Source organism: Vigna unguiculata, chromosome 2 (genome assembly GCF_037176805.1).
Source record: "Vigna unguiculata cultivar grain cowpea cultivar isolate G323 ecotype 2 chromosome 2, ASM3717680v1, whole genome shotgun sequence".
In the NCBI taxonomy this organism is placed as follows: Eukaryota; Viridiplantae; Streptophyta; class Magnoliopsida; order Fabales; family Fabaceae; genus Vigna; species Vigna unguiculata.
The window spans coordinates 31,478,327-31,491,575 of record NC_140793.1 but is presented as its reverse complement, the minus strand read 5'-3'; the positions used below and the strand labels follow the sequence as shown (position 1 = coordinate 31,491,575).

The window sequence follows — 13,249 nt, the reverse complement described above, 5'->3', positions numbered from 1 at the left end:
TGGTTTTACCAAATTATTTTTCATCATAAAAAGTTGTTATTCTTTACTTTAATAGTAGTTTACTTACCCTATAAGAAAATTGTTGAATAATGATCGATTTTAATAACAAAAAATAGTGACCAATTTAGATATCAATAATTATAAATTAAAAATTATTATAATTTCAAAAAATTATAATTGATTTCTAAATTAGTAACTAAAATGATTTATATTATTAATTGATTTCTAAATTCGTCACTAACATTAGCTATCAACATTTTGATTATTAAAAAATTTGATTTTTAAACATTTTTTTTACTAAAAGTAGTCATTATTTAAGAGCTATTATATTATTCAATTTTGGATATATTTTCATTAAATTGTTACCGATTGACTTCAAATAGTTATGAGTTTCACATTTTTGTTAATCATAAAATTGTGAAGAAAAAAAAATTATTTCCGGTGAGAAAGTGACTTTGATGATAGTTATGTAATTATAATTAATTTGGTGATTATTTTCTTCTTATAATTCAAATTTATTTTATTTATTATAAAAGGTACATAATCTTATTCTCTATAACTTTTTTTTTGTTTAGTTTAATTAAATACGATCTATTTTATTTCTGAAACGTCATTAAATATTTTAGTCAAATCACGTGATTCAGATATAACTTTATAAAGTTATTATTCTTCAATGATTTGGTAATTGATGTGATGGTCCACACAACCTTAACCGATCAAATAAAAACAAAAGCATTGGGGGACAAGTAGAGGAAAACACGAAAATGATTGTGATAGTGTGAAAAACAAAATGTTAGCCTTGATGAATAAACTTAAAGAAAACCCCAAGTTGTAGTATGGTGAGGATGATGCACTTTTAAAAAACTAAAAACGAAGAACAACACATGGTCCACTGAAACAACAGATATGAATCTTCAACCTCAAACAAACTGTATTTTTTTTATGCCATTTTCATGTGAGGAGAGTGAGAGAACGTCATTGCATTACGTCAAAACTTGGATTCTGCATGGTTATCTCCACCTTATTATAAACGCGTCTTTGATGTGAACACAAATTTTGTTGATCTTCATACTAACGCCATTATAGTCATAATAGTGAATTTCGGACTCAAGCATAATGTTAGTATAGAGCCATAAGTGGTATTAAAGTTGATAAAAAAATATACATCTATCGGTGGTATTAGAATCGATAGTATGGGGTGACTGACCGCATAACTATAACCATAACAAAAAGGGGTTACCGAAGTGATTGACCGCATAACCATGGGTCACCATACACCTGGATAAAAATATACCATATGAAAAAAAAAATAAGAGACTCACCATTGAGGAGAGATGGTTGGAAATAGTTCAAGTGTGAGTCAAAAGTCTCATATTGGATAGAAAAGAAAAAGTTAAACACTATATAAGAATAAAAACTCATAACATTATTGTCTTAAGGTTTTGGGGTTAAAATGGAGTCAAATGTCTTATATGTGTAAAACTAATATCATATAATCATATAAAATCACAATTTCTCAATAACCATAACTCATATGAATATATATATATATATATATATATATATATATATATATATATATATATATATATATATATATATATATATATATATATATATATATATAATCTATCATTAGTATAGGAGGTAAAGTATATATTTGTATTTATTTTTATAGCAATGGATTCATCATCGATGGATATGATTGATTTTTTTAACTTTTTAGTATAAGGTACTTAAAAACAAAGGTGATTGTATGTGATATTAGACTCATCATTATTGATGGATATGATAAGTTTTTACCCGATTAATCCATTAAGAAAAAGATTAGGAACAAAAGAAGATAAAAAAGTTTGAGTAAAGAATATAAAGGAAGAATTAGAGGACAAAACGACAAACAATATTAAAAAAGTGTTTTGATCAATAAATTTATTACATTCTTATTAGCTGGAATAATTTTCATCAATTAATTTAGTGTATTGTGAAAGTATCAATGAATTTATATTCAAGTTTATATGGAGTAGGAAGTAGTCATAACATTCTCAATTCTGTAATTAGATATATTATTTTTATAGTTTTTTATAAAATAAATTAAGGATCAATATTATTAATAAAATTCACTTATTTTACTTTGTCACAGGTAAAAATAAATTTAAATAGTTTTATGTAAAAATAAACGTTAAAATTTCTATTTAATTTAAATATATTATTTTAGTTCTCTAAAATTATTCATCAAGATTTACTACACTAATTATCCTATTGTCATTATTATAATTCCCGTCTATCCAATTATTAATTTGTAAAATTCTCCTTTATTTTAAATTAAATAAATCATTGATTTGAGTGCTGCCTCTTTTTTTTTCTTTCACAAAATTACCTTAAATTTCAATTAATTAATTGGGATCAAGTTGATGATCATTTTTTTTTATAAAGCGTAACGATAATGATAATCAAACCTGTTGTCATGCATTTATAATAATACCATCACTATTACATTGACCATAATATATTATCAAGTTAACTCAATATTTAATTTACTTTAACATGAGAACTTTCATATTCACAAGTTATTTGTTTTTTTAGTCCAATTAATTTAAGACAGGTTGCATTAATCTATTGAAGAAAAACAAATTCTTACCATACTTATCTTTTTCATTTATAAAACTGAATCTTAGTGAGAAAATAAACACGTTGACTGCCAACATAAATACTATTTAATTTCTTGAGTGTTTATAATATTTTGAAAATCAATGAATATAAAGAAGGGATTAGTATCCACGAAGTAGCTAGTCATCCATTCTTTAATGTTTAACACCCATTATTAGAGATTTTATTAAAATATAATAGAATTTAAAATTCTAAATTATATTAATATATAAATTGAAATATTAAATACTTAACTGTTTATTTTTAAATCTTATTATTTCTCTAATTTTTTTTTTGTTAATTTTATCAGATTTTTTTCTCGTATATCTCAAATTTCATTTTTTTTTTCACTTTTTACCATTTCCAATTTTGACGTGTTCTAAAAATAGTTTCAGAAAAAATATATATTCCTAAAGCACCAATCAAACACATTTCATCCAACATTTTAGTTTTTTTAATTTATTGTGTCCCTATCGTAACTCCAATCATGTTGCGCCATCTTCGGCTTTTTTATTAATCAGTTTCTTTATATATAGCCCACGTTAACCCCGGCATTAGGCGGATAAGTGTTTTTTTAAGTATCTTGGAAAGGGTTTAATCCCTAAATTTGTTGATAAAATATGATTTATTTAGGGACAAAATTTAACTTTTTAAGTATAAAAAAACGATTGCTTATGTTTTTAGATGTATATTAAATATTGATCTACCTTTTTTTTTTTTTAATTTACATATGTCATCGTTCAATATTTAAATTCACTCGCTGAGCTCACCCATGCTGAGAGCAATATTATATATTTTTCTCACAAATGAAACGTGCAAATACCCGTGTTTCTGTATATATAGGAGTGTCATCACATGAGTTTGATTGCACTTTATAACAGCACAAAAAATCAACTACCTCGGAAGAGAAACGAGAATGGAAGTAACTCAAGTACTGCACATGAATGGAGGTACCGGAGAAACAAGTTACGCAAGCAACTCTTTGGTTCAGGTATAAACGTATAACAAGTAAAATCATCTCTTTCTTTTTCTCCGATGCATCGGTGATTATGTTCAAGACAACTTAAGAAAGATTATTACTAAACTCTGAATGATTTGATAATTAACGAGTGCAGCAGAAGGCAATTTGTTTGACAAGAGTTATGAGAGAGGAAGCGATAAGTAGCCTGTACCGAAGCATGCAGCAGCCGAAACGCTTAGCAATAGCGGACTTAGGTTGTTCTTGTGGACCGAACACTTTGTTTGTGATGTCTGAAGCCATAAAATTGGTGGAGAAGCTTTGTAGAGAACTGAAGCATGAGTCTCCTGAATACGAGATCTACCTGAATGATCTCCCTGGGAACGATTTCAACAGCATCTTCAAGTCCCTTGAGAGGTTCAAAGAGAGATTGAGGAATGAGATAGAAGATGAGCATGGGATGGGTTCATGCTTTTTCAATGGGGTTCCCGGCTCTTTTTATGGCAGAATCTTTCCCCGCAAAACTCTGCATTTTGTCCATTCCTCCTACAGCCTTATGTGGCTATCCAAGGTATCATGTAATTTTAATAACAAAATTAGGTTTAATTAGTCGGATGATACCTATTTTTATTTATATGTGTTAATTTGGTATTTGATTTTAAAGATGTGTCAATTGAGTTTCAAATTTTGAAAAAGTGTCTTAATCAAGTCCCTTTCAGAAAAAAATTATTAAAATTATTAACTTAATTAATGATTTCTACTACTAAATTTTAATATAAATATAAATACTTAATTTTGTAAGTCATTTTAAATATCAATACCATTAACGGTGTTAATAATTTGTTGCTGAAAAAGACCTATTTGAGGGATCTTTTCAAAAGTTGAGACTCAATTAACACATTTGTAAAGAAAGGTGGGTACCAAACTGACACATCTGAACGAAAATGAATAGCATCCGACTATATCAAACCATAAAATTACACCAACTTTGAAAATCGATTTAGAAAAAAAAAATATATAAGATGTTCAAAAATAGAAAAATAATAGTTGATTCCTGTCAGAAAAAAAACCCAATTTAACACTCCTTTTAATAATATAGAATAGTATATATAGAGAGAGAAAGAGAGAGAGAGTTTTAAGGTATAAAATAAATAAATATTATTAAATTATTGTTAGTTTGAGTTGATAAATAAATATTTTTTATTTCATAGATGTTAAATTATAAATAATAAAAAATATGATTTAGATAAATAGTATAAATAATATAATAATATGCCCTATGAAAAAAAGTAAAATTAAATTAAATATATCAAAATATTTATTTATTATCAATACTATTTATATAAAAATAAATATTATCTAGTGTGTTACAAAATCTAAAATACTGTTTTAAAGAAATTTATGAAGAAATTTTCACCAAAATTATACACATATTTTTAATAAAAAAGAAACATAATGTATTTCAGCGATAATTTTTTTTTTGTTTAATAATTTAAATTACGAATATTAATATCAATTTTTGTCGGTTTTTGTGTGTAGTTCTTCTTGTAGTATACTTAGTTGTTCGAAGATTAAATTTAACAACATTTGAGTTGGTAAATATGAACTAACACAGCTTCTATGTGAGTGAAAGAATGATTTGGAATTGAAGAGGAAAATAAATGATTGTTTAATATTGATGATTGATTAGGTTCCGGAAGGTGTAGAGAACAATAAGGGCAACATTTATATGTCCAGTACCAGTCCCTCAAACGTCCTCAAGGCTTATTACGAACAGTATCAGAAGGATTTGTCGTTGTTTCTGAAGTGTCGAGGGGAAGAAATGGTGGAAGGGGGTCGCATGGTTCTCACAATTTTGGGAAGAAGAAGCCATGACCCATCTAGCAAAGAGTGTTGCTATATATGGGAGCTTTTGGCTAGGGCTCTTAATCACATGGTCTCCAAGGTAAATGTTCATTAATAATCTTATTACTTAATAAATAACATGTTAGTTTAATTTTTACAATCTATCTGAAGAAGAATTTGTGGACAGGGAATCATAAAAGAGGAGCAAATGGAGGGTTTCAACATCCCTCAATACACACCTTCTCCATCTGAAGTAGAATTTGAGGTTGAAAAGGAAGGTTCATTCACCATTACTGGTATGGAAGTATCTGTAGTACCTTGGAATGCCAACGATGATGGTAATTTGTCTGAATCACTCAGAAACGGAGGATACAACGTTGCAAAGTGCATGAGGGCTGTTGCAGAACCATTACTGATAAGTCACTTTGGAGAAGCTATCGTTGAAGAGGTTTTTGACCGCTATCAACAAATCTTAACCAAAACAATGTCTGAGGAGAAAAATCATTTTGTTAATGTCACAATATCTTTGATCAGAAAACCCAGATCAGCATGATGTTGTTTGTATATTTGTATATATAGTTTCTTATTAAAACCAACCCCAAAAAAAACTTCCTCCGTTGTGGTTGCTGTGTGTCTAGTTACACTAGTCATTTTTATTGTGTTGTGCTGCTGGTTTCTCAGAGTATTATGTAAAATAAACTAGTATTTATTATGTAGTACTGTTGGCTTGTTATTATTATCAATGTGATTTATGCATATTATGATAACTAGTTTTCTTTACATGAATGGATTTTCATGTTAATTTTATACTGAGTTCTAAATTGTCCAAAACTTCTGGATCTGGAAATAGTTTCAAAACAGTCATTTTGGAATGTAGAAAATTTTCAAGAACAAATATTTCGGAACTGAAAGAATGAATCTTTTTATTGCAGGTTTTCGATGTGCATCTTCCACCATACAGTTTGCCATTAATGTTTGGGTTGAAGCACACTTTCCCTCCCTCGTTATTACTTGATTTCTTTCACAGTATCTCCATTCCTTTGCTTAACCATTTTTTTTTTAAACTCTCCTTTACTGGAGAGAATGCCTACAAAAATGTGATGAGCCAGCGGAAGGAGAAAAATGAAGAGAGAAAGAGGGTGGCTGAGGGTTTTGCATTTTAGGGTTTTGGAGTATCGGGGTAAAACGGGGATTTCAGATTTTATGAGGAGGCAGGAAGAAAATAATGGGGTGCACGAAGAAGAAACCTAGAAAAGAAAATGCAAATTGGCTGCAGCCCGTACAAAAAAACGGAAAGAAACTAAACACAAATAGGCCACAACACAACCCATAGAATAAAACGAGGAATATTTCTTCCTCCACCCATGATTTCTTCATTGATAGTTATGGAAAAGTTTAAATTATTTTTGCTTAATTGAAAAATCCATCAATATGTTTCGGATGATACAATCTCGGATATATTTTCAAATTATTTAAAAAGATAATTATTATAAGTGTTTAATAGAGAAAATTTAAGTAAATTTCTGTATTAGAAAGAGTGTTTATATGTAAGATTTTGTAGTTTTATCTTTAATTTTGTTGATAAAGTTGTAATGGAATATTATATTTGAGTTATAATAAAAGATAATTGAATTGTTCGGCTTTATATTTGTTAGAAATTTTTAGGACTTTTAAAAATATGAGAGATATATGTTATATGTTATACGGAGGAAGATGTTGTATTTTATTGATATACCCCTATATATAGAGTAAAATATAACACAATATCAAGTATAAAATATTTAGAATATCCCACCCTAATCTAAAATAATAACAAATTTCTAAAACTAAAAATATTTCCTAGAAACTAATTTAAATAAAAAAGATACTAAGTAATATTCTCAACATTCCTCTTTCCTTTAAATATTCTCTTTCTTCCATGGCATCACCTATTTTTTAATTTGGAATCATCCTTTATATTTCTTCTTATATCAAGATCATCTTTTTCTTTGTCAGGTGTGAATTTCATTGTATAGTGACATTGAACCTTTTGTAAATATTAGAATGTGAACCTCCATTTTTTATCACACAAACTTTATTTTCAAAGGAGACCTTGTAACCTTTCTCTAAGGTTTGAGAGACACTTAACAAATTTCGGGTAATCTCGGGAACATATAAGACATCAAAAATCAATTTGATACTTAGATGAGTTTCTCTGATTCGTTGATTGTGACACATGATGTTGTAAGAAGTAGTTCCTCCTCTGATTTATCTTTCACAATCTTAACATCTTCTTGAGAATCTTGATATTTGCATACCTTTTCCACATGTCCCAATTGACCGCATTTGTGACATTTGACATATGGTCTCCACCAACACCAGTTGGGTTGATGACCTTTTTTCTTGCAATGGGGACAAGATGAAAAAACCTGTGTGTTGTTGCATTTGTTCCTTCTATTTTTCTTGACTATGAGAGCATTCTCTTCAGTGTAATTTAAATTACCTTCAACTGCCACATGATCTTCTCTCATCAATCTTCGTTGTTCTTGTGCTTGCAAGGCGTGTATAACCTCTGTCAAGGTAATTGTAAATAAATCTTTTGTGTTTCCTAAGGAAACAATAGATTCCTCAAATCTTTCTGGCATCGTCACCAGAATTTTCTCAACGAGTCTAGAATCTGGAATCTCCTTTCCCAACCATTTTATCTTGTTGACAATACCCACCAATTTGTTTGAGTATTCTTTGATTGTCTCTGACTCTTTCATTCTTTGCATCTCGAACTCCCTTATCAAGTTCAAAACTTTCATGTCTCGAATCTTCTTGTTCCCTTCATATTCTGCTTTCAAGTATTCCCAAATTTCTTTGGGAGACTTTAGAGTCATGATCTTGGTCATAATCATTTGTGAAACACCTGCGAACAAGCATGACTTTACCTTTGCCTTTCTCATTTTTTTGTCTTTATGCACTTTTATTTGAGCCACGGTGGGATTTTCAGATAAGAGAACATCATCTTCCTCTACGAATTCCCATAAATCTAGCCCCTCTAGATATGTTTGCATCCTTACTGCCCATAGATCATAGCTTTCACCATCAAAGAATGGAATAGCGACATGTGACATATTTCCTTCCATTCTATTGGTAGTAAGAACAATGGTTTTGATACTACTTGTTGATATTTGTTGGACTTTTGAAAATATGAGATATATGTGATATGTTATTTGGAGGAACATGTTCTTGTATTTTATAGATATACCCTATATAGAACAAAATATAACATAATATCAAGTATAAAATATTTAGAATATCTCATTACTAATCTAAAATAATAACTAATTTTTAAAATTGAAATATATATCTAAAACAGAAATATTCTTTAGAAACTAATTTAAATAAAAAAGATATTAAGAAATATTCTCACCAATATTTAAGTAATTGCTAACTAATAAATTAATCAATATGATATTTAGGTTATATTATGGAAAATCTGTTCTTTGTTATTAGTCTAAATTTTACAATAAAAAAGTTGAACATTTTTATGGAGGAAGAAAATTTATAAAACTATTGTCAAAAAGTATTAATTGAAACCTATATAGGTTAGATTCATATTTTATTATTATCATTATAAATCTCTCAAAACACATATCAGTTATATTATTATTATCATCAAATGAACCAAAATATATAAAAGAAAGCAAAATAAGATTTTAATTATATCAAAAAAAGGTGGACCATAAAAGAAGAATGTTTTTCTTGTTGTAACACTATCCTTTTATCAAGTTGGGAGAGAAAAGATTTTGCTGAGTATGAGTTAATCTTCAATTGAATTTTTCTTATTTTTTTTCTGTTACATTTGCGTATCCTTCAATTGAATTCAATTGTTTTAAAATAACTGTGACTTTATACTTGGAAAAATAAGTTTGGTATCGATTTTACAGAAAGGAAAGGATATGTATAATGAGTAAACTAGTATTTGGTTCAACCGTTCATTGGCATTGGCCAAGTTGACAGTGTAAAATAAGTATTATAGTTCACCAAATATCAACAAAAAACCAAATAATAAGCTCATTGATCCAATCAATTGTGAGAACTTCATCAAATTAAGTTGAAAAAAATATTAAAAGTAGAATTCCAATTAATCATTCGACAATGGCGTTTTCTGTATTTGACTACTCCTATAATATATCTATCCACAATTCCAACCCTTTCGCTTTCAAGCAATGTCACTTCACAAGGACAATGCAAGTTGTAATAAATCGCAGACGGCAAAATCAACATAAAAAAATAAATCTCAGGTAGAATTACACACGACAACAGAACAAGAGACAATGTTCTACAAGTTTAGCCAAGGACGGTAAACAACCATACAAGAAAAAGCTGTTAATTTCATCATTCTTTTGTTTGGTTCACCTCAAATAATATACCTCTTAATATTCCAACACCAACGTTGTTGTTAAGTTCGCAAAGCCGGTTCTGTTATTTCCCAGTGCGATCAGAAGAACAAGGTGAGTGGTTATTTCTCCATGGTTAAGAAGACGGTGTTGAAGGTTGACATCACTTGTTCCAAATGCAAAAGGAAACTCCTCAAGACTGTGTCTTCACTTCAAGGTAACATAACCAATAATCGATGCTGTAGATATATTATTGGGATTTAAAATTATACGATTCATGCGCTGTTTTAATAAAATTATTATCTTCTGGAATTTTAAATTTTTGATTGAATTTTAGGGGTGGATAAAATTGAAGCTGATGAAGGGAAGGGTACGTTGACCGTGACAGGGGATGCAGACCCGTATGACATAATAGTTCGCATTAGGAAAGCTGGGAAGCATGCTGAAGTTGTGAGTGTTGGGCCTCCCCCGGCGCCTCCAAAACAAGACCAGAAGAAGCCCGAAGAAAAAAAGCCCGAAGAGAAGAAGAAGCCCGACCCGGTTAAGCAAGAACAAAAACCGAATGAGCCCTACATGCAGATGCCGTATTACTACCCACCACACCAACCGGTGGTGGTGTACATGAACAGATACGAGGAGCCCAATCCATCTTGCATTATATTGTAACCACGAACACAAGTGTAGAATGCTCAATTTTCAGAAAAACTCAGACCAAAGGAGAGAGAAATATAAAAGGCACAACCAGTGGGGAAAAAATGGAGAATTTGTTTGGGCTGGTTTTGAAGAAGTTATTATTGTTTTCTGGTTGATGAGAGATTGGAAATAATTTATGTTAGTGATTAAGAAAGTACTTTGCATCGTAAATTTCTAAAGTCAGTTCTTTCGTATCAATAAAAAGGGAATTGTGTACAAGCACTTTGAAGAAAAAAGAATGACGAATCATCTCCGATAGTTAGGAACACAGTTTTAAGTTTGATTCTTATTTTACATTTTTATGAACATGCTATATTAGATGCATTTATATGGTAAAATTGAACAATATTTTAGTATTTAGAAATATAATGTCAATTTATATAATTAAAAATAATAAATAATTATAATAAAACATTTATGAAAAAAGTAATAATAAAGTTAATAAATGATTGTTGTTAATAAGTTACAAGTCGATCTATTTTCAATTTTACTCAAGCATGTAAATTAATTGAGTTGGATTCGGTTTAAATTAATTTTAACATATCTAACTCTGAAGCTAGTCTACATACTTTAAATTGATCGTTATTTTACTCCAATTTTATGCTTACATTTTATACAGAATCTTATACTTATGAAAAAGACAATGTGCGAAGAAAGTTCCTCCGGAAAGTTTTTCCACGTCATTTAGATTTCGTAGCCTTCCACACACCATTTAGCCAAATTTAATGTCAAATCCAAATAAAGTTGTTGAGGGAAATGGTTGAAATAATAGGTTTCTTTTCTTCCACGGGTCTGTCTTTCGTTTTACATAAACATTGTCCAAATAGTATTAGGCGTGCTTAACACGTGACTTCACAACGCCCAACGAAATAGAATAGTAATATACTATCGATTCATATCACACATATAACTACTTATTTAATTATTTATCAAAATAATATACTATCGATTCATATCACACATATAACTACTTATTTAATTATTTATCAAAATATCATTTGTTAATTCAAAAAATTCTTCACTTAAACAATTTTTATTTTAATATATATATATATATATATATATAAAGAAAAAATAGATGTCATGGAAAGATTAGACTAAAGTCTATGTAACGCCAATCACAGTTAAGTAATGAAAAATATTCTTATGTGTAGATTAAGTTAATGTTAAGAAAGAGATAACTTTTTTTTGTGATTAGGAATGACAAATAAACCTGTTTCATGGATACTTTGAACTAATCTTCGTCATGAATCCTTGTATTGATTGAATATGGATATGAGTATGGGTAATATTTAGTTTTGTCAATTGGATATGAGGACGAGAATGAGTATGGACATATTTGTCTGTTTCGTCCCCATTCCAGCTATAATATATTCATTTTCGTCTTTTCATATATATATATATATATATATATATATAATTCCTCATCATTTTATTTATCTATTATTTGTTTATATATCTTTATTGTTTAAAAAATAAAATTAAAACAATTTTATGGATGTTGATTAATAAAAAAAATATGATTTTGTCTTTAGGACCATAAGGTTATTTTTCAGTAAGTCATCAAAAAAGTATGACAATCATAAAAAAAAAAAAGATAAATCAGAATACAGGGATTGGAGAACAGAGATATTGAAAAACGAATTGTCATAGTATCTCTCATTATTAGTATTTTATTATGAGTTATGTATGTCAGATGGTTAGATTCAAGATTCTCCTATTATGATGTTTCTCTCCTATTTAGTTTTTTCCAAATTATTATGAACTTAATTATGATTTTGGGATTCTATAAATTTGGCATGAATCCTAATTATATTTTTCCCCGAATCAATATAATCATAAATTATGAAATTTAGGAGTTTTGTGTGTTTCCACTACATATGGTAAAATTTGTAAAATTTTATAGATGTATCTTGAGTTGCATTATAAATTACAATGCATATAATCACCTACTTGAATAATCTTGAATTGAAATATAAATTAGAATATCCATATAAAAGTATGTGAATCACTGTATGAAAATAGTTTAAATAGAGAAAATAAAACGTTTTTTATTTAATTAGAAAAAAATAATTCATATATGAAAAAATGTAATTTGACACTTCTGAATATTGTGTCCAAGTTCCACCAATATATATACCACACTATTTTTTATATTTCTTCTAATTGTTATGGTTGTTATCAAATTCACTCAGATCTCGAACATATTTTTCCTTTTATTACAATTTTTGTGCAATTACGTTCAAATGATGTATGTTAATAATTATTTTTTACATTTCAATATTTATACTACTTTTATTTAAGTGTATTTTTTGATATTTTAAAAGTTTTCCTACATCTCTCAGGTATTCTTTATCTTATCATACATACAATTAATTATACATTTATTTTCTGTTCAACGATTTCATTCAATAGTCTATTAAATTGTTTATAAGACATACAATTGATATTTTTGTAATACTTTTATATGTTTTTTATTTCTTTATGTAGAATACTCTTTCGATATTTTTTATATAATAATTTTAGTTTTGAACTCATTATCATAAATGTAATTTTATCACCATAATTGTATAAATAAATTTTATTTACTATAATACAATAATTTAATGTATTTGTCATTAATCTTTTTTATCATCATTGAACATATATTAAAGTTTAAAAGATAAAAAATCTATATTAAATTTAAATTATTATTAGTTTAATCTTTGTTCTTTGTGTGATTTTTTATCAAGTGATGTAT

General features: G+C 28.1%; 3 protein-coding genes across 3 annotated transcripts; 2 read left to right on the top strand and 1 right to left on the bottom strand.

Moving 5' to 3' along the window:
- The first annotated feature begins 3,530 nt into the window (after positions 1-3,530).
- LOC114174110 (S-adenosyl-methionine 4-1-methyl-2-pyrrolidinyl-3-oxobutanic acid methyltransferase-like) lies at positions 3,531-6,170 on the top strand. The gene is made up of 4 exons (XM_028058869.2): positions 3,531-3,637; positions 3,762-4,175; positions 5,295-5,549; positions 5,637-6,170. Exons 1-4 carry the CDS (start codon positions 3,563-3,565, stop codon positions 6,000-6,002), a joined length of 1,110 nt encoding a protein of 369 aa, XP_027914670.1. The 5' UTR covers positions 3,531-3,562; the 3' UTR covers positions 6,003-6,170.
- A 1,459-nt stretch (positions 6,171-7,629) lies between these two features.
- On the bottom strand, positions 7,630-8,559 carry LOC146888514 (uncharacterized). The gene has a single exon (XM_085670133.1). It carries the CDS (start codon positions 8,557-8,559, stop codon positions 7,630-7,632), a length of 930 nt encoding a protein of 309 aa, XP_085526259.1.
- A 1,188-nt stretch (positions 8,560-9,747) lies between these two features.
- Positions 9,748-10,764, top strand: LOC114174204 (heavy metal-associated isoprenylated plant protein 43-like). The gene is made up of 2 exons (XM_028058995.2): positions 9,748-10,033; positions 10,154-10,764. Exons 1-2 carry the CDS (start codon positions 9,949-9,951, stop codon positions 10,480-10,482), a joined length of 414 nt encoding a protein of 137 aa, XP_027914796.1. The 5' UTR covers positions 9,748-9,948; the 3' UTR covers positions 10,483-10,764.
- The last annotated feature ends 2,485 nt before the right edge of the window (positions 10,765-13,249 follow it).

Excerpts from the sequence above, each read along its gene's own strand:
- LOC146888514 (XM_085670133.1), bottom strand. The coding sequence starts at position 8,559 with ATGGAAGGAAATATGTCACATGTCGCTATTCCATTCTTTGATGGTGAA.
- LOC114174110 (XM_028058869.2), top strand. The coding sequence starts at position 3,563 with ATGGAAGTAACTCAAGTACTGCACATGAATGGAGGTACCGGAGAAACA. Across the intron at positions 3,638-3,761 it reads CAAGCAACTCTTTGGTTCAG|CAGAAGGCAATTTGTTTGAC; the intron begins GTATAAACGTAT and ends TAACGAGTGCAG. Across the intron at positions 4,176-5,294 it reads GCCTTATGTGGCTATCCAAG|GTTCCGGAAGGTGTAGAGAA; the intron begins GTATCATGTAAT and ends ATGATTGATTAG.
- LOC114174204 (XM_028058995.2), top strand. The coding sequence starts at position 9,949 with ATGGTTAAGAAGACGGTGTTGAAGGTTGACATCACTTGTTCCAAATGC. Across the intron at positions 10,034-10,153 it reads GACTGTGTCTTCACTTCAAG|GGGTGGATAAAATTGAAGCT; the intron begins GTAACATAACCA and ends ATTGAATTTTAG.